The sequence below is a fragment of the Hydra vulgaris genome, chromosome 01 (genome assembly GCF_038396675.1).
Source record: "Hydra vulgaris chromosome 01, alternate assembly HydraT2T_AEP".
Classification (NCBI taxonomy): Eukaryota; Metazoa; Cnidaria; class Hydrozoa; order Anthoathecata; family Hydridae; genus Hydra; species Hydra vulgaris.
The window spans coordinates 20189779-20217500 of NC_088920.1; the positions used below are offsets into that span (position 1 = coordinate 20189779).

Sequence of the window (27722 nt, forward strand, 5' to 3'; positions counted from 1 at the left end):
ATTTTACAATAATAAAAACTCTGAAATATATATTAAAAAATAGAAGTCTTTACAGAGAAATATTAACGGACAAAAAATTATACATAATAAACCAATATATTTATCACAAAATAACTCGGTAAATAACCAATTAAAATAACCAACTGTCAAAAAAAAAAATATATATATATATATATATATAAATAAACTGACAGTAAAATTAAATAGATAAGTTTATAGTATAATGTAAAGCTTGTTTATTAAGTGAGGGACTTTCCCATTTAATGTGGAGGGCTTCTTTTTATCTTTAATTTGTGTTTGTTTGGGGCATTATCCAAAATCTCAAAAGAATCACAGTTAGCCAAATTTTTGCAATTAAGAGATAAATTTAAGTGTTTAAATATATGAGATTGTTTATCACTTTTAAGGTGCTCATTTATACTAGTTGCCAAGTGTCTGGAGGTTTCTCCAATATAACTGGCATTACAGCCAGCGCAAGAAAATTTATAGACAGCATGAGATTTAAGCAGTTTAGGAAGTGACTCTTTTAAGCAAAAACAATCTTGTATTTTATTAGTAGTGAAAATTAATTTTATTAGAATATCCTTACAATATTTATGAACAATTTTTGAAATTTTCTTTTTAGTGTAATTAGAGTACATTCCAATGTATGGAAGCTTAAAGTATCTTATATTTAAGCTATTAACAATGTTAGACACAGATGGGTTCATTTTCTTATCAATATAGGATTTAATTTCATAGTCAATAATTTTTAGTGGAAATTTATTATTTTGTAAAACTAATGATAGATTCTTAATATCTTTATCAAAACCAAACCAAGAATTATTAATTTTAAATGTACGATCAATCAAACACCGAACAAGTCCAAATTTGTAGCAAGAGGGAATAAAACTAAAAAAATTTTGTAAAAGACCTGTATACGTTTTTTTGTGATAAACTGAAGTCGTTAACGAATTGGATTTTTTAATAAGTACATCTAAAAAAGCAATCTGGTTATCTTGTTCTTTTTCCATAGTAAATTTCAAATTTTTATGTTGTTTATTGAAGTGTTTGAAAAGTTCTTGAGCTTCATATTCAGAATTAAAAATAGCAATTATGTCATCCACATACCGTTTATAAAAAAATGGTGCTGTAAAAGAGCAGTTATTGACCCATGTTTGTTCATGATAACCGACGAAAATATTAACTAAGATGGGCGCTAAAGGAGAACCCATAGCAACGCCATCTGTTTGATCGTAATATTTCCCGCCAAATAGAAAACCGGATGTGGAAATCTGAAGTAATTTTTTAAATTGAACTTTTGAAAAATGTTTTGAGTTAGTTTTATCTTTAAAAAATAAATCAGTTGCAATGTTGATGGTTTCTTTAAGAGGAATATTCGTGAACAAACTTTCAACATCATATGAAACAATAAATTTATTAGTTACATTAATTTGTTTTAATTCTTCAAGAAAAGAAAATAAGTCTAAAGTGCAAAATTGTTTAGGTATATATGGAGACAATAAATGAGAGAGATGTTTGGCAAGGTTGTAGTTATATGTTCCGATTGTTGAGATAATAGGTCGAAATGTTGGAAGAGAACTAGTTTATCACAAAATCAGTTTATGAACTCTTGGACAACTTGGCAACTAGAATAAATGAGCTTAAAAGTGATAAACAATCTCATATATTTAAACACTTAAATTTATCTCTTAATTGCAAAAATTTGGCTAACTGTGATTCTTTTGAGATTTTGGATAATGCCCCAAACAAACACAAATTAAAGATAAAAAGAAGCCCTCCACATTAAATGGGAAAGTCCCTCACTTAATAAACAAGCTTTACATTATGCTATAAACTTATCTATTTAATTTTACTGTCAGTTTATTTATATATATATATCTATATTTTTTTGACAGTTGGTTATTTTAATTGGTTATTTACCGAGTTATTTTGTAATAAATATATTGGTTTATTATGTATAATTTTTTGTCCGTTAATAATTCTCTGTAAAGACTTCTATTTTTTAATATATATTTCAGAGTTTTTTATTATTGTAAAATAATCTTTTGAAAATGTAAATAAATTTTACGAAACATGTCAAGAATAAAAAACATCGTGTTATTTTTAAAAATAATTACTTATTTTATGCTATTACGACGTTCAAAAAATAATAACAATAATAATATATTTTTATTAAAAGATAAATGCTTTATTTAAAAAAAATATTATAGTAGTTTGTTTTTTTATTTATAAATAAGTTATTGACGTTTTTATTTTGTCCGATAACTTTCGCATCACTCGTTATCGTTAGTAACGATAGTTTTTCGTCATGAAAATTAAAAATCCATCTTTCAAAATATAATTATGTTTCTTTAAATATAAATATAATATTGTAAAAAAAACTCGTAGAAGACCAGGAAGACTTATCATAGGATATAGGATATGTTTGAAATGTTAAATAAAATGTAGTTTATATTAGTATATATATATATATATATATATATATATATATATATATATATATATATATATATATATATATATATATATATATATATATATTATTCTATTATAGATATATATAAGTATATATATTATAGATATATATAAGATATATTTTATTTATGTATATATATATATAATACATAAATAAAATATATAATACATATATATATATACATAAATATATATATAATACATATATATACATAAATATATATATAATACATATATATATATATAATACATAAATAAAACTCTTTACTAAAAAATTTATATACAATGTATATAATTTTTTAGTAAAGAGTTTTCTTTAGTTACGTATAGTGATATAAATTACTTCATGATTTTTTTTTTTTGACTTATGATTTTTGTTTTCAAGTTGACGGGATTAATTATTTTGTTATGAAGGTATGGACCCCGGTAAGAAATAGAGTTTCATGAGAAATGTTTTGTTTCTTAAGCAATCTAACGTTGCCTGTTTGTTGCATTGCGAAAATTTTAAATAACTAATTTTAATATTACAAATAAATAATTTTAAAGCCAGATTCTATAAGTATTACAGTTATCAGATATATAAAATAATATTATTTTAAAAATTTTATTTTAAAAAATATGACCACGTAAAGCTTACTACCCTTTATTAAATGCATTCTTATTTCATCAAAATGTTGTTTGAAAGTGGAGTGGAGAAAAACCTCGAAAGTGGTCTTAGATATGTATAAACTTGTTAGCTATTGAAAAATTAAACTTTTCTAAAATCTTATATAAACACAAGTTAAAAAAAATGTTCACTGTTGAACCTAATGTTTCGACACAAGAAAATTCAACGTTCAATACGAAATGTCAGCTGACACTTGCTAACTATTTTCTGGTTTTCGGATATATTGCCGTTATTATTATTGGAGTGATGGGAAACGTTTTAGTCGTTATTATTTTTCAAGTTGATTTAAAAAAAGACCAACCATTGATTTACTCATTTTTTACCTCGCAATTTTTGATGGGTTAGGTTCATTTTTTGGCCTTTTTGTATTTTTGTACTGGACTTTAACATGCCACAAACAATGGGATTTCGTATGGTTTAGGTGTAAAACACTTAGTAAAACGCCAACATTTAGTCGTGTTATGACCAACATATCAACTGGTGTTATACTTATTATGGCAGTTGATAGATGTCGCTCAATTATTTTTCCTTTTAAAAGACGTTTCCGAAAATTAATTATACTCATGGCCATCTATGTAACAGTACTAATATCAGTTGTTTGGGAATCGTATTACATAAGTTCTCTACATATTGACAAATATCAAACATGTAATACTGCTGCTGTCAATAACCATTTTTACGCTTATCCCCTAATTACTTTGGTAGCAGCCAGGTCTACAATTTTTATCTCAGTATTTTCAATGACAACATTTGCTGTGTATATTAAGCTTCATAATTGAGAAAGACTGGTATTTTTAAAAAAACAACTTGCTCAATGTCTGCAATAAAAACAAAACAGTTATGAAAATATTGGTAATGATGGCATCGGTGTTTATTCTCTCTGTTGTACCACGAGATATCTACGTTTTGTACTATACAATATCTTGGCTTCCTGGTGATGGAGGAATGTATGGAGAAAGGTTATTTTTTTTAACTATTTAAAAAAATTATTTGTTTTTATTTTATTTATAAACAATTTTATTATTACTTTGTAAATGTTTATTTGAACATCTTAAAATTTAGATAAGAAATCTCTTAGGACTTATTTTCAAAATGATGCCGTATTCATAATTGAATTTTTTATTACACACACCCAGCATATCACTCAATTTCAAATTTCAATAACCATTTCAATAACATGCCTATCTACCAAAAATATAACGTCTTTTCTGTTTAATTTCTTTCATTTGTTTAACAGCAGCCCGGTGTCAGTCAAATTATTAATTACCACCTCAAAGTAAGTATAAACACTGCGCTACGTTACGCTACTGTTGTTATTAGTATAAAACCATGAAAAAAGGTAATACAAAATTGATTACAAAAGTAAATGAAAATTATTAATTTGAGGAAAGCTAGAGCAAATACAAGATAAAAATCTACATAAATAAACTTAATTTTTTCAGCAAATATTTCTAATAAAGCTAAAAAAAATGCAAATAAAGGCTTTCTGAAAACTTGGTTTAAATAGAATTCAGCATAAAAAAACCTCTTTGTAGTATGGTTGATGATTTAGTACTTGTAGTAGCCATAACGCAGTAATTAAAGCACTTGTTTTAGATAAAATTATTAAAAAGGTAAAAAAAGCAAGGCTTAGACCACATGTTCTAATGCCAAGACAAAGGCAAAGATTTTCTTGGCCAAATAATTAAATTTCGACATTATGTTAACGCCAATGATTATCAAAACTGCAGACAGCAAGTGCGGTAAAGTTAAATAATGCAGCCCTGGTGCAGTGGTTAGAGCGCTTGCTTTAGAAGCAGAAGATTCAGGTTTGAAACGAACTCTGGACTTATTTTTGAGTCATGGTAAGGAAGGAGGCGTGAACTTCCTAGTTAAATGCACTTCCGCGGTGCTCTGTGACAAGACCGTTAGGTCTTCTTGGGACACCTAAATAAAATAAAAAAAAACTCATGTTGCATGAGTTTTTTTTTATTTTAGGTTATGGAAAGAAATTTACGAAGTCTAAAACGCCAAAAACAAAAATACTTAAAAAAAACAAAAATTGAACTCCCCTCAACATGAGGAAGCTACAAATTTTATAAGGTCATAACTTTTGAACGCTGAGAGATTATTAGTCTATTTGAGAACAGTACAAAAATATTTTATTAACTTATATCTCTCACTTTTGTGGTAGAAAGAGTTGGCAAATATTCTGGGGCTTTTTTGTTCCCATGCTCCGATTATCGCAATGTTTTGCAAACTATTATAATACGATATAAATGTAAATATATAAATGTTTGTTCCATGTCTACAATGAAGTTAGCTTTCTTAAACACCAACAAATGCATGGTATGCCTTGGTGCAACCTCATTTTTAGTACACCTCAATGAGGTTTATGGTGTTGTTCTTGAGTTTTCTTTATGTTGTTCCTAGCTCAATGTAAAGTGTAAAACCTGAAAACAAAATCTTTAAATATTGAAAGTTTTTTTGAAAGTATTGAAATGTCTTATTTTTTAACTTTTGTTCTTGGAATAACATCTTATTGACTTTTTTGTGTGTCTATAATCACTATTAACTTTACTGCATTATTCTTTCAAAACCATCATTCAAAATCAATCATCCATTAAAATCTAAATCGTAAAAAAAACCATAAAAAATCGTTGTTTTTGTTTCTAACTTCTTTCTTTTGCTCGTATGTGTCATGATGATCTTTAAGCCAATGATATGCACACATCGGAAACATTGCACAGGCCATTATAAATAAAATGTGTTCAAAGTTAAGATTATGAACTTTTGAACGTGGTGCGATTATATCAAGATGGTTGATTTTAAGAAACAGAAATATACTATGACAACTGCTATGTAGTTCTTGCTGCAGAGTTTTAATCGTCAATAAGAAAGTAATGCTTTTTCCTTAAACAGTAGTGAAAGAAAAACTGAAACAAAACAAATGATAGTAACTGCCTTGTAGTAATTGTCCCAAATTGTTTCACTTTTAGATTAAACACGATTTCTTTTTCCCATTGCAGATTCATAGACAAAATAGAGAACTTTAATGCAAAAGATTTTGAAGTTTAGAAAATTTTGAAAGGGTAAACTTGAAACTTGTTAGAGACTTGAAATCGTCACGAGCTGCAGAGAATGAGAAAAGCAAGCTATTTGTTTTGCAGTTGTATTCAGAGATTTATTTAGATCTATATCATCTTTTTTAGTTAAGAGTAAATGATGAGTAATTATTAGTAAAAAATATAAAAAATATAATATAAAAATATAAAAATAAATTATAAGAGTAGAAAATGGTGCATGTCCTCCTATAGAACATTCGGACAAGCACCATTTTCTACTCTCTTTTTTTGTTATATTAATGTTTAAAATCAAATTTACTAATGTGTGCCAATTAAAAATTAAAGAAACTTATACAAGGTGTATATTGTATTGACTAACAAATTGTAGGTTATTTTATTAGGGTATTGTTTTTAGGTTATTTTTTTATACACTGTTATTCGCCGTATTTTCTCCGTAAAAATTATTTCCTTTTTTCCGTATAAATTAATGGAGAAAGTCAGGCAGCAAAGAGACAGCACTTTCTCCGTAAAATTTACGGTTTCCGTATTTCATTTTTTCAATTCAAATTAACGAAAAAAATCATTTTTAAATCAGCAAATAGACTTATATTACAGAGTTTACCCGAAAGTCAAAAATAAAAGAATTTAAATTATATGCTGTTATAAAAATTTAATTAGACGTAAGAAACTACTCGCATTTTAAATGAATAAAAATGATAACATAATTTATATAACATCAAACACAACATAAAATAATTCAGTAGTTTTGAGTACTTTAGCCACTTACAAAACATCTAAAAAAAATCTATTTTTATCATATAGACCATATGAAAAACGTCTAAAATATATGAAATGATATCTGATGATGCACAACTATGAGTAGCTCAGTTTTTACTAGTTTTTTTAAATTAAATTTACTTGGCGCGTTTTCCAGATGAACTCGTGATACGTTAAAGAAATAATTATTATATAATAACAATTATATTATGATAATAATCGTTATAATAAATATAAACAAATTATATTATAGTAGTTATTAAACATATTATATAATATTTATGATCACAAATAATATTTTAATATGACAAATTGTTCTATATAATAATAGTTATTATATATGCAACAAGTAAGCAACCCGTAATACGAGTTATTAGTAATTAAATCATTTACAACAGTAAAAAACACATTAATAACTTGATATATTATCTAAAAAATTAAATACAAATTTTTCTATAAATAACATTTTAAGTTTTACTCCCTATCAGCAATTTCATTGCTTATAGATAACGACATAAAAGCTGCAATAACATCAGTAAAGTTCTTTTTACAATCTGTCATAACTCAGCACGTACCAGTAAAGTAAAGGAAAGTCAAGTAAAGCCTGCAAATACCTATAAAAAGAAATGAAAAAAAAAATACAATTTTTAATTACAAAAGTATTATTTGCATTTTATTGTTAGTAGAATTAGAATAATAATTATAAAGAACAAAAAAATAGATTTAACAGCTGAGTTCTATCAACACAAAACACAGTAACAATAGCGCATAGCATAAGATTTTTGTAAACACAGATTATTGTCTCCAGAATAGTTAAAAAAAAAATACTATAAAAAGGATAGACAATACAACGTAATAACACCACAACTTTATAAAATATTTTATTAACTAAAATACTTGATCTAAAAAGATTTTATATGTTACAATATTTGAACAATCGAGGAACAATTATAATCATTAATTTAAACAATTATATCAGAAAATAGCAAGCAACTTGTAAGATATTTCTTATAAATGGTCATAATCAATTGTGGTATTAAGAAATATGTAAGAAGTTTATTTAATTCTCCCTCTCATCTAAGAGAAAGAGGGAGAGAAAGAAAGTGTTTTCAAAGCGGAATGTTAAAAAGAGTAAAAAAACACAATAGATTATAGTAACTGGTTTTATTATGTTACCTGTAAACAAAATTATTTTTACCTTGATTGAAAGATAAACTCCCAGCATTTCTTAATTAAGTTACGACTTCTCTTTGATTGTTGACTAATGGTTAATAGAGTAAACTTAACATCATATTAAATTTACAAAATTAAAACCATGTTTTAACAGTAAGCAAACTAATCAAGTGATGACACAGGCAACTTAAAAAAAAAAAAGAAAATTATGTTTGAAACTAAAAAAAAATTTAAAATCATTTATGTTATTAACTGTTTGTTTATAATTTGTTGTTATAAACTGTTATTAATTTAAATATTACTATAAATATATATACTATAAATCACTCAATATATTACTATAAATATATAAATAATATTACTATAAATAGAAAATTCATACTTTACTTTGTTCTCAAGTGTCTAAAGTAAAATCGAATTAACAAACATCAACACTGCTTGACACTGAATTCTTAAAAGTAAGTTATCTGCTCGCTGAGCAGCATTTTTTACATTTCAACAATGATTAATTTTATCCTACCTAGATCTATCTCTTTTATTTGACAACAGCTATTTTTATGTCGCCTATTACCATTTACACTAACAATATCGAGCCTAACATTATCCATTTCAATTTCACTATTATCACTAAACATATTACCAATAATATTACTATTGTTACAATTGAATAATAAATAAATATAAAAGAACCAAACAAATTGCGATCTTTTCTAATCAAAGACTATATTTCAACTTCAAAATTATTGTAAAACTGAGATACACGATTTCTAACCAATGTAGCTTGTTCAGGATTGTGCACCAATTATGCTATCTCTCATTGAAAAAAAGTAAACAAACTGTAGGATCTAAGTTAGCTGAAATTCTCAATAAAACTTATAAATGACCTTTTAGTCATTCAGAAGTTTTATTGAGAAGTTTATTACAAAATGCAAAAACTTAGATAAAGAAAAATTTCCTACGTTGCTCAAACAGGTGTATGAGAGCGGTAAGTGTTTTACACGTTTGCACGCTATTGCTGGTTTTGAAAATTCTGGGTTATTTCCACAAAAACAAAATCAATCAACAGGCATTAGCATTCTCCGAAACGTTTAATCAACCGACGTCTTCAACGCCATTGCGAAGAAAATAAAGGCTTTAGCATTATCTTCTGAACCAGCAACTGCAGCTTCGAGGTTCGATAAGTACAGAGCACTACATGAGAGAATGAAAACCTAAATGGAAAATGAGCTAAAGAGTTTTTTCAAGAAAAAAATTAGTCTGATGTAAAAAAATCGAGGCAACCTAATATTCCAAAAATCGCTGGCCAACGTATTACAGAACACGGTGTTGCAGATCTCAAAAAAAGAGAAGAAGTTAAGCAACTCAAATTAGCTGAAAAACTAGCTAAAAAGCGTAAAACCATCTGTAAACTCATAATGCCATTGCCAAACCCTGCAGAAAAAGAAGTAACTCAAAACATAGAACCGATTACAACACCTTCAGCCAAAAGAAGAAAAGTTAAATGCAGAAAGTGTAAAAAAGAATTGCATTCGGACATGATGTCATGCTAGAATCCAAATTGCAATACTTGGCTCTGCAACAAAACATGTTTGCCAAACAGTTTTGTTATGGGTTCAAATTTTTGTTGTTGTAAAAAATGTATACCCTTATTCCTTTATTATTTCTATATGCTGTATAAAAAATATATAGCACATTTCTGTATGCTATATAAAAAATATATACATTTACATATATAAAAAGTTAAATTTATTAAATGTATTTTATATTGATCGGTTTTAACAGACTTTCTGCCAAAAGCGATCATTTTTTTCTAGTTTTCATATTTTTAAATACAATTAAAAACAAAAAAAATTAATAAATAATGTACTTGTTGGTATTTTTTATCTTCTTTAAAAAAAATAGTTTGAAAATTTAAAAAAATAATAAAGTTAATTGATTTTTATTGTTCGGTGATGTCTCTATGTAAAAATATTTTAAAATTCTACAAAAATAGAGTATTTCTAAACGCCACAGCTTTATTGCCATTATTTACAAGTATTTCACGTTTTTCACTCATATTTAAAACAATTTTTGACATTTTTAATTTCCTAATGGGAAAAAAAAGTTGACCAAGTGCTATATAAAATAAACATTTTTAACCATTTACATACGCATGTTAATTGCAAATGAATAAAAAAGTCAATATACAACTTTTTGATCTGACCTTTTTGCTAATCTCTGACCTAAATTTAAACACTTTGCTAAAGTTTATTGAATAGTGTAAAAATCTCCGGTAAAGATTCAATACAACCTATCATAATAATGAATAATAAATGCGTAACTCAAATGTTTTTGTTGTATAACGGGCACTTTAGCTCACTAATTGTCGCCATTTGATAAAAGCCAATGTTTTCCGATTCCTTTCTACACAGTAGTTTTATTAATGAAAGAAATATTCCGTAATAGTACTTGTTTTATAGTAGAAGTGACCTCATCTTATTGCAACGCATTTTTTAAAACTTTGTTTGTTTCCTATAATTCATTTATTTATTTAAAGGGTAATAAAATAGGTCTTAGTGATATATTAATTCAACATTGATAGATGTAATATAAAATTAATTTTACGTCAATGATGAAAATAAAAATGGAAAAAAAAATGTTGTCGCTTAATGCACTTTGGGTCAAGTTGTTATATTACTATAACATATAACTATGTACTTTAAACAACTATGTTTTTTGTTGTTGTTGTTTGAAAAAGATTTTTTTAACTCGATTTGTTCAAATATCTTTTTAGTTTCAGTAAAACCATAAAAAGACTTTGAAAACCGCACTTAGAATTTTATATCGTGAAAAAATTAAATAAGTATTTCAGTTTTTAATTTTATTACTGTTTTTATTATTTTTCTTGAGCCGCCATGTTGTCCTAATAGATATATAATGTTTAAATATTTGGAAACAGAAACTTAAAGATTATGTTTTAAATGCAGCATTTAACCCATGTTGCAATTAGCCCGTTGATAAATGCCGGTCAGTTTATTTAAGTGAATTTAATTCAAGTTAAATACGAATTAAAATATAAACTTTTATATATCTATACATATATATGTAAATTAAATGATACAAAAATATGATAAATGAGAAAAAAGTAATTGTTTTTCTTAACTTTATGTATTTATTCAGAAGTCTATTAAGTTATACTTTTAAACTACTTTTCACTATTTTACGCAAATATGTGTCTTAGTTACCGATCAAATGTCTGTTTTGTCGATATTGAAAACAAATTAAATATTTAATTTACCATTTTAGCTTAGAGTTCACTGTTCAATAGCAATTATGAAGTTGATCAACGAAAAGCAAAAAATCTTTACTTCTGAAAAAATTCTCATGCAAATAAAATCATACCACAAAATCATACCACAAGAATATAAAAAAAGTTAGAAACATTGTACTAAATTAACACGATAAACTTTATTTCCAACATAACTTTATGAAATTTAGTTAAAAAAAAGGTAAAGTCTAAATCAAAATATATAATAAAATAATGTAAAAATAATAAAAAAATCATAAAATGTATATAATTTTAATTTATATACTTAAAAATCCTTATGTAAATATATATGTTAACATAAATATAGAAAATCTAATATTTCTTAATAAAACAATAAAAAATCTCACAGCGAAAACTCTTGGTGTTTAGAAACTGTCATCATGTAAAATTTAATCCCTTCAATTTGAGAGGGATTGAGTTCATCAGATCGTCATTACTCTTAAACGCAAAATAAAAAAGTTTTTTCTTTGCCATTCGTTTTTCATCCCTCTAATCCCTTTTTAATTTATTTCATAAACGAACCATATAAATTAAACTTAGTTTAATTTATAAGTTTTAGATAAACCTTAAACGTAAAAAAAAAAAGTAAACAAGTGGAATCAGATTGTGCTAATTAAAAAATAATTTGAAAAATCTGATCTCTTTGTAATTTAACCCTTAAACCAATTTGGTTTAAATAATCAGTATTTGTGGTAGTTGGGTTAATATTAAACATCCAAGTGAGCACGTGTTCAAGATGTCTTGGTATTGCGGTAAATGTCTTGGTAATGCGGTAGTGGTGTAGTGGTAAAGCGCTCGCTTCATAAGCGAGAGGTTCCGAGTTCGATCCCTACCACGTCCCTGGTAGTACCGCGCTCAACTTGTTTCTTCGCGCAGCGGCCTTGTTTGTCAAGGTTCGTGTTTCGGAGTTATAGAGTTGAGAGAGGGTTGTAACCACAAGTAGCCTTCTCATCTGTAGTGGCCTTCTCGGCCTTGAGATGGTCAATAACAAAAAAAACAAAAAAAAATTTGCAACTAATGTCAAACTATTTTGAAAAAAGCTAGTGATATGGCATATTCATTACCATCTCTCTACAATTTCCTAACGACTGTAATCAAGCTTTTGAAGCGAACGTCTGAAGCATGTGATTGCCCTATTTCCCAAATTGGAAAGCCTTAAAACTTTATAAAAATCTTCCTTTAGGGTTCCTAAAGGGATTCAAAATAAATCTTAAACATGAAATATCTTTCAAGACTGTAGCTTTTTTAAATCCTTGCTTTCCATTAACAGAAAAAAGATGTATGCATAGTGTGCAAAATGTAGCTCCAATCATTTCTGCAACTCGCAATAAGACGCTAAAACTGGCTAGTTTTGGTCAACATAGATTATGTTGGAACAGATTAAATTGAATTTGCTGAGATGAAGGCAAAGGTTTTCCTCCAAGAGAAAAAGTCTTTACATTTTGAAAATAAATAAAATCAATTTATACTTATACTTATTATTTCTCTTTTATTATTACAAATTATTAAATGTTAGTTAAAAGTTATTACAATCAACAGTTTACATTATATCTGGGTTTTTTCTTAATAGTTCAACAATCTGCACTTAAATCTTAACTAAAATCTGGTTATTTGACTTTATTGTCCCATAATCTTAATAAAATAACTAAAGATTTCTTTCAGCATCCCGTTCTCAACTTTGCAACTACAAAAGGAAAAACTGAAGAACAAAAACATATTATTTATTGCAAAAATTTGGAGGATTCAAGTAACAAAGTACTAATAGAGATCAAAGCTATAAGCAATTGCAAAACTTGAAATTAATGACAGAGAAACATTTTTGAAAATAATTTTGGCTGTTATTAAGTTTAGTGACAAGATTGACAAAACAAGTAGCGCTTAACAAAAAAATGCTTAACATGCTAAAAGGGATAAATAGCTTTTTTTTTATTTTTATAAACTTTTACAAAATGTATATAAATGGCTGGGGCAAGAAGAAGACAAATTCAGCCCTATCGCCAAGCACCTTCAAAACAAGAATATAAATAACAAAAAAATGTATTACCGTTATCAAAATATAATATATGCATAAAATACATATATAAATGCAAATATAAAAAATACTTTACATGTAAATATATAATTTTTTTTTTTATAATTTCTATTTATTAAGAGTTCGAATTTAAAAATAAATAAAAATGAGATAAAACATGAACATCAAAGAAAGGTAAAATACCAATTCAGATTAAAATAAATAAATATGATCAAAAATAAAGTAAATAACAAGTAAATAAAAGGAGTGATTACTCCTATTTAAAAGTTTCAGAAGAAGTCTAGTTCGTTGTCAATTATCAAAAGTTTAATTTTTATTTTATTTTTAAATTGATCAAGGGGAGGAATTTTTTTTAAACTCATTATCCAATAACGTGTTCCATAATTTAGGTCCTCTGATTGCAATCGAGAACTTAGTAGCGGAATAATATGCTTTTGATTGAATATAACTGTTATTAGAAAATCTTGTTGGGTATAAATGATTTGTTTTTCAAAAAATGAATTAAATAAAATGGGTGCCATTTTATTATCTCCTTAGAACATAAATATAAGAATATGATATAAATTAAGTTGAAATACGTCGAGTATTTTGAATTTATTAAAAATAAATTAAGTGTGTGAGAAGCGATCCACATTTCCAATAATTCTTACAGCGTGTTTTTGTTTAATTGAAAGCTTTTTATTTTTAGATTACATTAATGCTGCACAAAAGCAGCGTTACCGTAATTTAGATAGCAATGAATAAAAGAAAAATAAATAAATTTCAAAAAAGTTTGGTTTAACAACTGTTTGGCTTTATATAAAAGGCCTATATATTTTGAGATTTTATTATGGATTATACGTATGTGCTCTTTCCACGTTACATTTTCATCTAAAGCTACACCTAGAAACAACAAAGAACGCTCTCTTTTGATATAAGAATTATTAATAAAAAGCTTACGAATTTTTAAAGAAACGTTGTCTTTATCATGAAAACGATGGAGGAAAGTATATTTTGTCTTTTTAATATATATGGACAATTTATTTGATATAAACCATTCACTTAGTTTCGCAAGCTCTTTGTTCATTGTTGCAACTTAAATATTAATATCTTTATTAGAATAAAATACATTCGTATCGTCGGCAAATAAAATTGAGTTTAAGATATTGAAAAATTTACTCAAGTTATTTATATAAATGAGAAATAAAAGAGGCCCTAGAATTGATCCTTGGTTCTCAAAACAGAGTTGTTAAACGTCAACTCATTGATGCCATTGATTGAAATTCTACCTGAAACATACGAGAATGTCGAAGCGTTAAATATTATTCAAGTGAATGATGTGGAATTTTACATTTCGTTTAATCTAAAAATGGGTAGAATCATTTTTGGATTTCAATTCCGATTGAGCAAGATATTCTAATAGAATGCAGATCTTTAAGATCTTTGGCACATTGAAGGAAAGATAGGTCAAGTTTGTTGCTAATGGCTCAATTTTAAACTTTGCCTAAAATTTGTAAATGTAATCTAAACACTGTTAATCAATATGGGCAGTGCTCGTTTTAGATGCGACTCCCCCAATCGAACTCTATCTTCTTCGTGGAATTGATAATCATCTTTTCGAAAAACTTATAGACTTGTTGCCTGGAGCCAAAGAATAACCAGTTGAGTTGTTTCACCTCCAGCCGTACCATGGCGGACACTTTAGAAGCAATGATTGTTGTAAATTTTTTAAAAAACAAAGTGTTGAAAAATGTTGAATTTTTTTTTAAACAAATGGTTGAAAAGTTTTGCGTCTATGTAGTCTTTAGTTTTACTGAAACTCTAAGAAATTTCTAAAAAGTTATTTATTCATGTTTTAAAACAAGGCTTTCTTTTAGCGTTGTTCCAAAAAATGAAGATAAATTAATATTCCAAATTAATTTTAAATTCTAGTTATTATCCAAATAATAATCTATTTTAGCAGGTAAATCAAAGGGTCTGTTTTGAGACGAATTGACTTGACAGGCGTCAACATCAATTATCTTTAATTGTAGATCAACGTAACTTTTTTGCAGTTTATGAGTTGACTAAAATAATCAGTTTTTTCCTTTTCTTTGTCAGTCTCTTTTTTTTTATTTTATTGGTCTTTACTTTTTCATCTACCGTTTCTTACCTATTGGTCACTTCATCTTTATTGTTATTTTCTTTTTCAACTTGCTTATTTTCTTTCGTTTGGTATTTCCACAATTTTGTATCCGCAAACACTAGTTAGATCATTTTGTGTTCCACCTTCACTTTAGATTGACATTAAAAAAATCACTCATTTCTAATTATTTATTAAGTATATATCGGTTTGTTATTATTTGTCTCATTTTTCTTAAAAGTTTATTTCCATTTTTTCTTTTCACTTCATTTCTTTTTTCAGCTGGATCTTTTGAAAAAACTTTACAAAAATGAGCCTTGTCATCGAAAACCATGATGCATTTCACAAAAATACAAATAAATGTTTTGGTTCTTAATAAGATAAATATTTATGTGTATTTATAAATATATATTTTGACTTTTATACAAAAAATTATAATTATTATTGCAGAAATTTGTTTTTTCAATCACAATATGTGGTGTGTATAAGTGTGTGTTTGTTTGTGTGATTGTGTGTGTTTTTGTGTTAAAAACGATATTATGTTTTATAAAAAATGCATTTTTCATATCAGACTGTTAACTATTTAACTGTAGGCTTAATTTTTAATTTTTACCTAAATTAATCTCGAAAATATTTTTATTTAAATGTCTATATGCAGAGCAATGTTTTTAATTTCAACTTTTAAAGATGTTATATAGGCTGAAGTGTAAATAAGGTGTATTTCGTAATTAATTTGTTACATAAATAAAATCGGCTTTTATTTATAGTTCAAATTATTTTCAAACATAAAAGATAGAGAATTAAATATTTCCTGGATACGATAAAGCTACTAGTTGCCTTGAGTTTAATTTATAGTATGAAAGAAGTTTTCTGTAAATCGTGTGAGAACTCATTTTCTATTTTAACATGAATAGTATGTTTGCATAGATATTAATTCGGTAAACTTTTAATGTATTTATTTATTTCTGTATGGGAATTTCACGGATAAGTTTGTTTTTATGAAATGCTATTCTAGAATTAATTTAGATTTTTGTGTACTTTCCAAGGTTACGTTTGCGTATTTAGGAAACTCACCTTAAACTAAAGTAGTTTCAAGGTGAGTTTCCACTCATCCATTTTAATTCGGGAATGGGAATGAGAACGGAAAAAAAATTACACGAGCATGCGCAGTTTTCTTTGTTTGTCTTTTTTTTACCTTTCTTTTCCTGTTCCAATTTCCCTCATTTGTTTTTTTTTACCTTTCCTTTCCTGTTCCAGTAGAAAAACGGATAATTGGAAACTCGCTTTTCAGTTTCGTTGTGATGATAAGTTATAAAAAGCTCAAAGTAGACTCATCTAAAGATCATCGATAGAGGTAAAGGTCATCAAAATGATCGTCAAAAGAGGTAGATGAATAAAATAAATTCGTATCATCTGCAAACATTCAAAAAATGTAAAGACTTTTGAATGTTTTACTATTTGTATTAGTATCACCGTCAATTATGACAAACTGTTGTCCATTATCTTCATATTGAATCATTAAAAAGATTTTTTTATACAAATTTTTTTATTTTTTTAATTAAAATTCAATAATACAAAGTATCAAAAGCTTATACAAGGTCAAAAAAAGCTCTTAATACGAACTTTTCCCCAAACAAAATAATTTACCAAATTGTTTTAGAGGACATTTCTTTAAATTCGCAAATAAAAAGTTTTTTGGTTTGTCTTTGTTTTTTGATTTCTAAATTGTTTAACTGATGTCAAATTTTTAACAAGTGAAAAATATGGGAGAAAAGAATAAGGAATAACTGCTTTCACTGTTCTTGTTTTAAGAAATATATATAGATGTGAGTTTGTCAGGATATTGTCTATGGAAGTAAATGAAGTTGAAGTGACTAAGGAAGGTTTATTTATAAATATGAGCATACCAAGCTGAAATGAATTTTCAAAGAAGAGTTTGTGTTGGCGAGTTCATTGTATTTCGAACTGTCCATTTTCACATCTCCTTGTAAAAACGACGTGAACATTTCTTTTTTGATGTAATTTTTGATAAGAATCTGTTTCAAATAGTTAGAAAATTCATTAATATTGTCACCTAGTGGTTTAAAACAAGTAGTTACTTTTATGATTAGGACTTTATACTTTTTTTTATTAGGACTAATAATTTATACAGAGAGAGCATCAATGTCTTTTATTTAGGTTGTGTGTGTGTGGTTTTTTAGGTTCTCCCATAAGTCCTTATATTTATATAAACTTTAGCCACGCCTCCTTGTTTTTAAATTTTTATTTTAAAAGAAATTTTAAAATTAGAAATTTTAAAATTTGAGATTGTTGGAGAAGATTTGTCTGCACCTCCTGTCCCGCAAAGTAGGTGATTTTCAACTTATAGTCAGTTTTTTCTTGAATATAGTCGGCTAGTCATAGTACATTTCTAGTCATCGTACTTCATTGTACATTTGACACATTTCAATTATTAGAATTATAGATTTGAGAAGCTTTTTTTATTTTAGAAATGCAATCGTTATTTTTTACAGATTTTCCCATTCCCCCTCATTTATTACTAAAATTATCTCCTGCTCACTCCTTTCCTTATTTGCAAAACTCTTTTTATAATACTTAGCCATACTTAATTATAACGTACTCACATACGTTGCTAAATCTTATGACATATTCCATTAGCTTTTTTCTTGTATCTAGTATTTTGTTCGCGTATTTTTTTCTATTCAACTTTGTTATATTTACAGTTCACTAAGTTACTATTCCATGACACGATAAATAATACAATATAAAAAATATATAACATAACATTGTAACAATACTTTCTTATCATGATAATTAAAAATGCTTATTTCAAAATATAATTATATTTCTTTAAATGTAAATATAATATTGTAAAGAAAATTCGTAGATGACTAGGGAGACTTGTCATTGAGTACCCATTGAAATGTTAAATAAAATTTAGTTTTATAATTATATATGTATATATATATATATATATATATATATATATATATATATATATATATATATATATATATATATACAGTACTGGAAAAAACATTTGCAACCAACATCGAACAATGCTAAAAAGTGTTCCTAATTTTACATGTTTTAAAAACGAAACGAACTATACTACCACAGCAAACAGTTCAGGAGTTGGAGTCATAGCATGCCATGACATGAGCAATCAGCTGACAGGTGACAGCACACAGGCAGAATTTCGTTGACAAGTGCAATTTTGCAGCGGACAAAACAAGTGCAACTTTTTTGGTTTGTTTCATTTTCTTAAGTCTGGTCCGTGTCAACCTCACGAAAGTTTTTTAATAATTAAAGGAAGTATCCAGAAGTTTCCAGAAGTTTCCAGAAGCATGCAGAAGCTTCCAGAAGTTTCCAGAAGAAGCATCTGGAAGCATCCAGTAGCATGCAGAAGCATCCAGAAATATTCAGAAGCATCCAGACGCATCCAGAAGCTTCCAAAAGCATCGAAAAGAAGCATCTAGAATCTTCCAGAACAGGTTCACACAGGTTAATTTTACTATATAAGAGACATGTAATTCAGTCAGTATATCGAAGTCAATCAGTCAGTATTATCAAGACAGTTTATCGAAGTGAGTTTTATCAAAGTGTTTTATTGAAGAACATCAATACAAGAAGTGAAATACAACAAGTGTTTCATTACATCAATACAGTCCACATCCAACCAAGACGTTGTGTTCCACAGAGCATTATTGTATCATCACAAGGTAAATGTAACACTGTAAGCCTTGAGAAGTGTGATTATTTATTTTTATTATTTTTATGACTTCAAGTGCAAAAATGGCTTCCGACAGTCTTGGATTGGAACTAAGAAAGAAAATTATTGGCCATTACGTAAGTGGAATGTTACAAAAAAGTATTTGTGATAACTATCGCGTGAAAAAATGGACCGTATCAAGACTATGTTCCAAATATCGTTCTACGGGGAAGTTGGCAGCAGATAACCAAGGTGGAAGATCGCGTTTCACCACTTCTAGAGAGGATTCAATGATCTTCAGATCCGTCAAGAAGGATCCCTGGATATCATCAGTCGAGATACAAAAGCAATTAGAGCCTGTATTGGACCGAACAATCAGACGACGTGCTGTTGAAGCCGGATTGTTTTCTCCACGCCCTGCAAAGAAACCGCTGATTTCACTAAAAAACCAGAAGAAAAGACTCCTGTTTGCTACATCTCATATTGACTGGTATGTGCAGAAATTGCGAACTGTCCTGTTCAGTGAAGAATCGAAGTACAACATCATTGGGTGCGATGGCATTTGTCGTGTACGTCGACCGGCCGGAAAACTCCTCGATTTACGCTACTGCCATAAGACCGTGAAGCATGGTGGAGGCAATGTAATGGTCTGAGGGTGTTTTTCTGCTAATGATCTAGGTCCAATACATCAAAACGATGTAATAATGGATCATTTCATGTATAAAAATATTCTGAAAGATGTTATGTTACCTCATGCTGAATGGAGTATGCCAATAAAATGGGTTTTTCAGCAAGACAACGATCTCAAACACACTGCAAAAGTAGTCAAGCAGTGGTTTCAAGACAACCACCTATCGGTGATGGATTGGCCGCCTCAATCTCCGGATCTCAACCCTATCGAGAACCTGTGGGAGATCGTCAAACGCAGAATTAATCGTGAAGGTGTTCGTAATAAGGATCAACTGTTTGAACAAATCCAAAAGGCCTGGGTAGCGATTCCACGAAGTTTCATTAATCACTTGATCGAATCTATGCCTTGAAGATTCAAGGCTGTGATCGACAACATTGGATTCGCCACGAAATATTGATAGCGAAATACAGCTTGGTCAACATTTTGTCGAGATGCACTTGTTTTGTCCAGAACGAAATCAACTTTTTTTAATACTTTTGATTAATTTATTAATTTTCGTGTGCAAATAATGAACTTTGTGATGAATAAAACTTGAAGAACTTTGTTTCTAAACAGTTACATAGTTATTTCTCTAAATTGAAAAAATACACCACTTTTATATAAAGAAACTAAATTAGCATTATTTGGTTGCACTCGTTTTGTCCGATACTGTATATATATATATATATATATATATATATATATATATATATATATATATATATATATATATATATATATATATATATATATATATATATATATATATATATATATATATATATATATATATATATATATATATATATATATATATATATATATATATATATATATATATATATATATATATATTATATATATATAATATATATATATATATATATATATATATATATATAATATATAATCTATTATTTATTAATATATTACAGATATAATAATATATAGTCATAAATGGCAAAAAAGTCAGTGATATATATAAATTTTTTAGTAGAGAGTTTTCTATAGTAACGTATAGGTAGCCAATGTGCGGCCGTGGCGCACTGGTTAGAGCGCTTCCTTTATAAGCAGGAGATCCAGGTTCGAAACGAGCTCTGGACAAATTTTCGCGTCACGGTAAGGAAGGCGTGAACTTTCTGGTTAAATGCACTTCCGTGGTGTTCTGTGACAAGACCGTTAGGACTTCTTGGGGCACCTAAAAAAAAAAAAAAAAAAAAAAAAATTTACAGTGATATAAATCGCTTTATGATTTTTTTTTTTTTTTAGTTATGATTTTAGTTTTAGTTGACAGGAATAATTATTGTTAAGTAATGTTAAATATTGTTTCAATATCGGTATTTTTAGAAATTATGTTGTTATGCAGGTACAAAACCCTGAATGAAATAGAGTTTTATGAGATTGTTTCTTAAGCATTGTTTCTTAAGCAAAGCAAAGTTACCTGTTTGTTACCTTACGAAAATTTTAAATAAATATATTTATGTTAATTTTTTAGATTTTTATATATTTTAATTTTTAAATATATATATGTTTTTTTTTTTTTTTTTAAAATAAATATATATAAGTCTAAAACGCCAAAAACAAAATAGTGAAAAAATAAAAAAATTGAACCCCCCTCAATATTTTTTGTTCTTTAATCCTTACAAATTCGTAAAATATAATAGAATCTTTACAGAGTAAGTGAAATTAAAAAAAAAAAAATTACAAAGTTACGTTATACAAAAAAATATATAAAGTAAAACTGTAAAGCATTAGAAATTACTTCAAAGAACGCGGAAAACTTGCAGAAGACCGACGGTCTTTTCATCAAGAAACCGCTATGCGTTACTAATATTTTTGGATGCTTTTTTTTAACATAATTTTTTATTTAAAAAAAAAAAAAATGTTATCGGTTTTCGGCAGAATGAGAATAAAAATCCAAAATGCAAAAAAACAAAGAATTCAGAAAGAAGTTTTTAATTTTTAATTTTATTTCAATACACATAAATATAAGTAGGTACACGATTTGCTATATTGGTAATATAGTCGTTCAATTGTTGATATATAAGCTTATCATTTGTTTTTGTGTTTTTGTTATTGCTATTGTTTTTGAGTTATTTAGAGTTTTTTGAGTTATTAGAGTTTACATTGGTTTCGGAACAAAGTAAGTTTTATACATAGTTTTAAAAGTTTTTGGGTTAATAAAAGTTCATAAAGTTGTTAGTGTTTAAAATGAGATCTTTTAATAACGTTTTCAGAGTATTTAAGTTATTCGATTTTTCCATTTGAGTATTTTTTGATATTAATTTGATATATAGATATACCACGGTACGAAATGGAAAAGTGCGAGAAATTAGTTTTTTTAAAAGGTACGTTGAAGTTTCCCGTTCCTCTGGTATGGTATCTATTTTTGCTATTTTGGAAAAAATTCTTTGAAAAGTAAGAAGGAACAAGTCCAAGTTTATATTTGAGCATAAATAACAAATTTTGGAATATATTGATTTGATATACATTTAATGCTTTCAATTTTTTTTAAAGTGACTCAGCATGCGAGAGTCTATCCTTATTAAAAACTATTCTTGCAGCATGTTTTTGTTTTCGATATAGTGTGGTTAGTTTGGATCTATGAGTGCTCGCCCATGCAACATTAGCGTATATGAAGTAGCTTTGTATAAACGAGAAGTATAGAAACTTTAAATTATCATTGTATATATATTATCAAGTATGGAACTAGAATTGTAGAGGATACCAATGATTTTTGATATTTTGGTATTTAATATATCTATATGTGATTTCTATGAGATGTTCTCATCAATAAGTATCCCTAGAAATTTAGTTGCTTGGGTTCTCTCTATTTCTTTAGTATCTATATTTCGCGAAGGTAAATCGGGTGGTATTTTTTTAAGATTAGAATGAAAAAGAATGTATTTGGTTTTTGTGACGAGCGATAACTTGTTAGATTTTAACCAGCTGTTTATTTTTTCAAGTTCAGTATTTGTAGTTTCATAAAGAGGTGCAAGAATCAAACCTTGGGGGACACCGCATTTTAATTCCAAAAGTAATTTTGAAAATATTTTTCCACGAGCAATAACGCATTGTTTTCTGTCTAGTAAAAAATTTTTGAACCAGTTTAGTGCAACACCTTTTATCCCATATTTTTCCATTTTCCTAAATAAGATAGCGTGATCTACCGTGTCAAATGCCTTAGATAAATCAACAAAGACTCCAAGGACGTATATTTTATTATCAAAGGAGTGATTTATATTATTTATAGGATCAAGAATTGCGTGTTCGGTTGAATGTTGCTTTCGAAAGCCAAACCGTTTTTCATTTAGGATTTTGTTATTTGTTAGATATTTATACATTAGAGGAGGCTATTTATACATTCATACATTTGAGGAGGCTAATTTGAGGAGGCTACAAACTTTATAAGGTCATAACTTTTGAACGATGAGAGATTATTAGTCTAGTTGAGAATAGTAAAAAAATATTTTATCAACTTATATCTCTTACTTTTGGGGTAGAAGGGCAAATATTCTTGGGCTTTTTTGTTCCCACGTTCCAATTATTGCAATGTTTTGCAAACTATCATTATATGACATAAATGTATATATATAAATGTTTGTTCCATGTCTACATTGAAGTTAGCATTCTTAGAGCAAAAATGCTTGATACGCCCCTGCCGAGGCGCAATCTCATTTTTAGTACATGTCAAATAGGTTTATGGTGTTGTTCTTGAGTTTTCTAGGTGTTGTTCTTAGCTCAAAGTAGAGTGTAAAACCTGAAAATAAAATGTTTAAGTATTGGAAGTTTTTTTATTCCATATTTCTTATTTTTTAATTTTTATTATTAGAATAACATCTTATTGACTTTTTTTGTGTCTGCAATCACTATTTACTTTACTACATTATTTTTTCAAAACCATCATTCAAAATTAATCATCCATTAAAATCTAAATTACAAAAAAACACAAAAAATTCCTCGCTGTTTTTGTTTCTAACTTCTTTCTTTTGCTCGTATGTGCCATGATGATCTTCAAGCCAATGATATGCACACATCGTGTCCGTTGCACTGGCCATTATAAATTAAATGTTTTCAAAGTTAAGAATATGAACTTTTGAACGTGGTGCGATTACATTAAGATGGTTGATTTTTAGAAACAGAAATATACTATAAAAACAGTTATGTAGTTCTTGCTTCAGAGTTTTAATTATTAATTAGAACGTAATGCTTTTTCTTAACACAATAGTGACAGAACAACTGGAACAACACAAATGATAGTATTTATCCCAACTTGTTTCATTTTTAGATTAAACAATTTCATTTTCCCATAGCAGATCCATAGGCGAAATAAGGAACTTTAATCTAAGAGATTTTGAATTTTAGAAACATTTGAAAGGGTAAACTTAAAACTTGTTAGAGACTTAAATTTGTCACGAAACACTAATTGCAGAGAATGAGAAAAGAAAGCTATTTGTTTTGCAGTTATATTCAGAGATTCATTAAGATCTGTATCATCTTTGACTGAATCTTCTTACAATGATGGATTAGCTTTTTTTAATCCAGAGGAACGAGAATATATTTTTGTATAATTTCGTACACGAACAGGGCTCGTGTACTGGTTGGAACACTTTGAGCCGTAATAGCCTGAGAGAAGTAAGGAAGAATTAACTAGTAAGATTAAGTGTTAGTATCAGATTACTAAAATTTGGACAGATGTCCAGTAAAAAACTGCAGCTTATGTAGAAGAAGTAGGCACACATATTCCTTACTATTTTACAACTGTCTAAGTATAGTCCTTTGTATTATATAAGTTCGCGTATAATTGAATATATTGCGTTAAAAAAGTCTAACCAGTTGAAATTAGTCGTTTTATTCAAGAACCGCCCCTCTTGACATCATGATCTTGGGTTAGAGAATCTAGCTAACTTGAGTTTGTCGTTTTATTTAAGATTTCTCCCTGATAACCCTATCTAAAAATTATCCTTTTTACTTTTAGTATCATGATTCTGGGTTAAGAAATCTACGTAATTGGAATTTGTCGTTTTGTTTATAGTTATTCTGTTGCGATCTTGGCCGAAAGAATTAACTTTTGACAATGTGATTTTGTGTTAAAAAGTCTAACCAGTACTGTTGTTTTATTCAAAAATCGCCCGTTTTGACATCATGATCTCGGGTTTAGAAATCTAGCCTATTGGAATTTGTCGTTTTGTTCACAATTATTCTATTGTGATCTAGCCTAAGAGAATTAATTTCTGACATTGTGATTTTGCCTTAAAAAGTCAAATCTTGGGTTGAACTAATCGAGCCCAATGGAACTTGTCGTTTTATTTAAAAATTCACCACGGTAAACTTGCCAAAAAGTTATAGTTTTTATTTTTAAAACCAAGATTTTTGGTTTTCAAATAAAGCCAAATGGAATTTGTCGTTTTATTTATAGTTATTCCATTGTGATCTAGCCCGAAAGAATTAACTTTTGTGTTAAAAAGTCTAACCAGTAGAAGTTTGTTGTTTTATTAATTAAATTAATTAATTAATTAATTTTATTAATTAAATTATATTGTTTAGTTAATTAATTAATTGTATAGTTGATGAAATATTTTTTGTACAATATTTTTAACTAGACTTATTTTATTATATGAAAAAAAAAAAAAAAAAAATTTTTTTTAAACCTAAAACGCGGTAATTTCAGCAAATATAAATAACTTCAAACATGGACTATCATTATTATAGCATTTGACTGAAATTTGAAAGCTAAAGACTATCATCATTTCGAAACTGGACTGTATTTTCTACACAGGGCGGCCGTTCATTAATAATTTGTGAATTTTATTGATTGTGAAAAAATTAAAATTAAATTAGAATTTGAAGAAATATTGTTGTTGTTGTTTTTTTAAGAATTATCGCCGTCGAATTCCACATCAAAAACGTTTTTTTTCTTTCTATTTTTCATTAAAGGCCAATTTAATTTTTTTCATTAAAATCAGTTTTAATGTTTTTTTAGGTTTTTTAGGTGTTAGAAAATATGAGCATTTTTAACCTTTTTTAAAAATGTCTAAAACTAAGCATTTTTGCAATACAATATAAAAACATATTTTTTCCTGGTTTATGGGTTGTCTATAAAATACGTCACACAATTTTTGCGTGACGTCTTTTATAAATTGCGCAGAGCGAGCGTGAATAAATTGCGCAGAGCGTGCACTGCGCAAAGACTGTTACAGCTGTAGGAGCAACGCGTTGCGCTTACGACTGTAACAATCCCTTTACAGGCTTTTACTACTCCGTTAATGGAGTGTTCACATCAACTAAGTAAGCTTAATCAGCCTATGAACAGCAACTTGCGTAAATAAATAATTTTCTTTATTAATTTTCCAAAAAAAAGTTGTATTATAGTTATACATTAAGGTAGGTCAAAATACTGTTTTTATTGATTTTGATCACCTTTGGGATCGTCCATCAATTACGTAATGCTAAAGTTTACTAATTACCAAACAAAGAAAAACAAAAGTTTTCCCTTTGTTTAAATAAAAAATAAAAATTGCTTATTAAGTTTAATGAAAACCGCTGCGTAAAGAACTTAAGGTCTCAAACTTTCTTTTTTTTATTAAATTTAGCGTTGCCTAATTTATGGATGATCCCTGTTCAGAGTTTCGGTTAACCCTTTCGTTCCGAAGTACGTCTTTTAACGTTCTTGCTAGATCCAAAGTACGCCTTGTAACGTTTTGCAAATATAGGGTTAACTGACCTATTTCTGCCCACATCCTAATACTAGTTGGTTTTTAAAAGCACTAAAATCTTTAATGAAGAGTGGAATCGTTCTGTTATAATATAAAAAATATAATTTTTCAGCTTTGCAATTTCTAAAATATTCCGTTTAAAATATACGATGCATAGAAAACATACTTAAAATATATAATAAATTTTTCGTCTACGTAAACAATGTTTGGTATTTTCAAAGTTTTTCTGATTACATTAAAATTCTTAAACGTTTCTAAATCGCTTGAATTGCAAGTAATATTGGAAAATAATATTGTTAAAACTGTATAATATCGATAGTTCTTTAAATTTGTGAATTTCATTATACAATCAGAACTAAGTTCAAATGGCCAGAAATAAGTCTTTTAGCATATGCTTTTAGCTAAAAAATTGATACCTAAACCCATGTTAACTTTAATTTTTTTTTTAAATTCTTTATATAATAATTATAATAGGCACGTATGTTATACTTAAATGAATAGGTTACTTAACAAAGTCGACAAGTGAATTGTATTCATTGTTAAGTATCTTATTTTAATCCAATTTTTTTTTTCGTTATATTACACGATGCAAATTTATATTTTTAAATAATGAAAAGCAAAGTTGCCTTAAATTGATCAGTTTACCCTACCTAATAGGTAGGATTAAGCGAGTCTAATAAGCAAAGTATAATAAAATCATGTAAATTGTTGTTTTTCCGGACTGCTATGGAGCGTTGGTTTGAAATTAAAACTAAAAAATGTCACTTAATGTTTTTGAGTTTTAGAATAAAATATATCGATACTGCCTAAATATTTTATTCTATATTTATACCTCAAAAAATAAGATCACATTGCATATATAGGTACTACCTATATATTTTGTCCGGTTCAACCATCCCAAGGTAAAAATATTATTGATGAGCTCAAAAATAGTAGGAATAATGATTCTAATGATAAATAACTGATTTCTTATGATTGTATATATATTTTAGTTTATTTTTCTTACTTTGGAAAGTTAGTTTAAACTTTTGATTTTAAATACAAA

At 27.5% G+C, this 27722-nt stretch overlaps 1 protein-coding gene and 1 long non-coding RNA gene across 2 annotated transcripts in view; one reads left to right on the forward strand and one right to left on the reverse strand.

Annotated features, from left to right (window-relative positions):
- Window positions 1–260: 260 nt before the first annotated feature.
- On the reverse strand, window positions 261–3716 carry LOC136074200 (uncharacterized). Its single transcript, XM_065786504.1, has 2 exons — window positions 3469–3716; window positions 261–1581 (listed from the first exon to the last, which is right to left on the reverse strand). The coding sequence occupies exons 1-2, from the start codon at window positions 3714–3716 to the stop codon at window positions 261–263; spliced, it is 1569 nt and encodes a 522-aa protein (XP_065642576.1).
- A 23663-nt stretch (window positions 3717–27379) lies between these two features.
- Window positions 27380–27722, forward strand: part of LOC136075180 (uncharacterized) — a 17989-nt gene continuing 17646 nt past the window's right edge. Inside the window, exon 1 of the long non-coding RNA XR_010635726.1 lies at window positions 27380–27579. This is a non-coding gene — a long non-coding RNA (uncharacterized LOC136075180). The remainder of the gene's footprint in view (window positions 27580–27722) is intronic.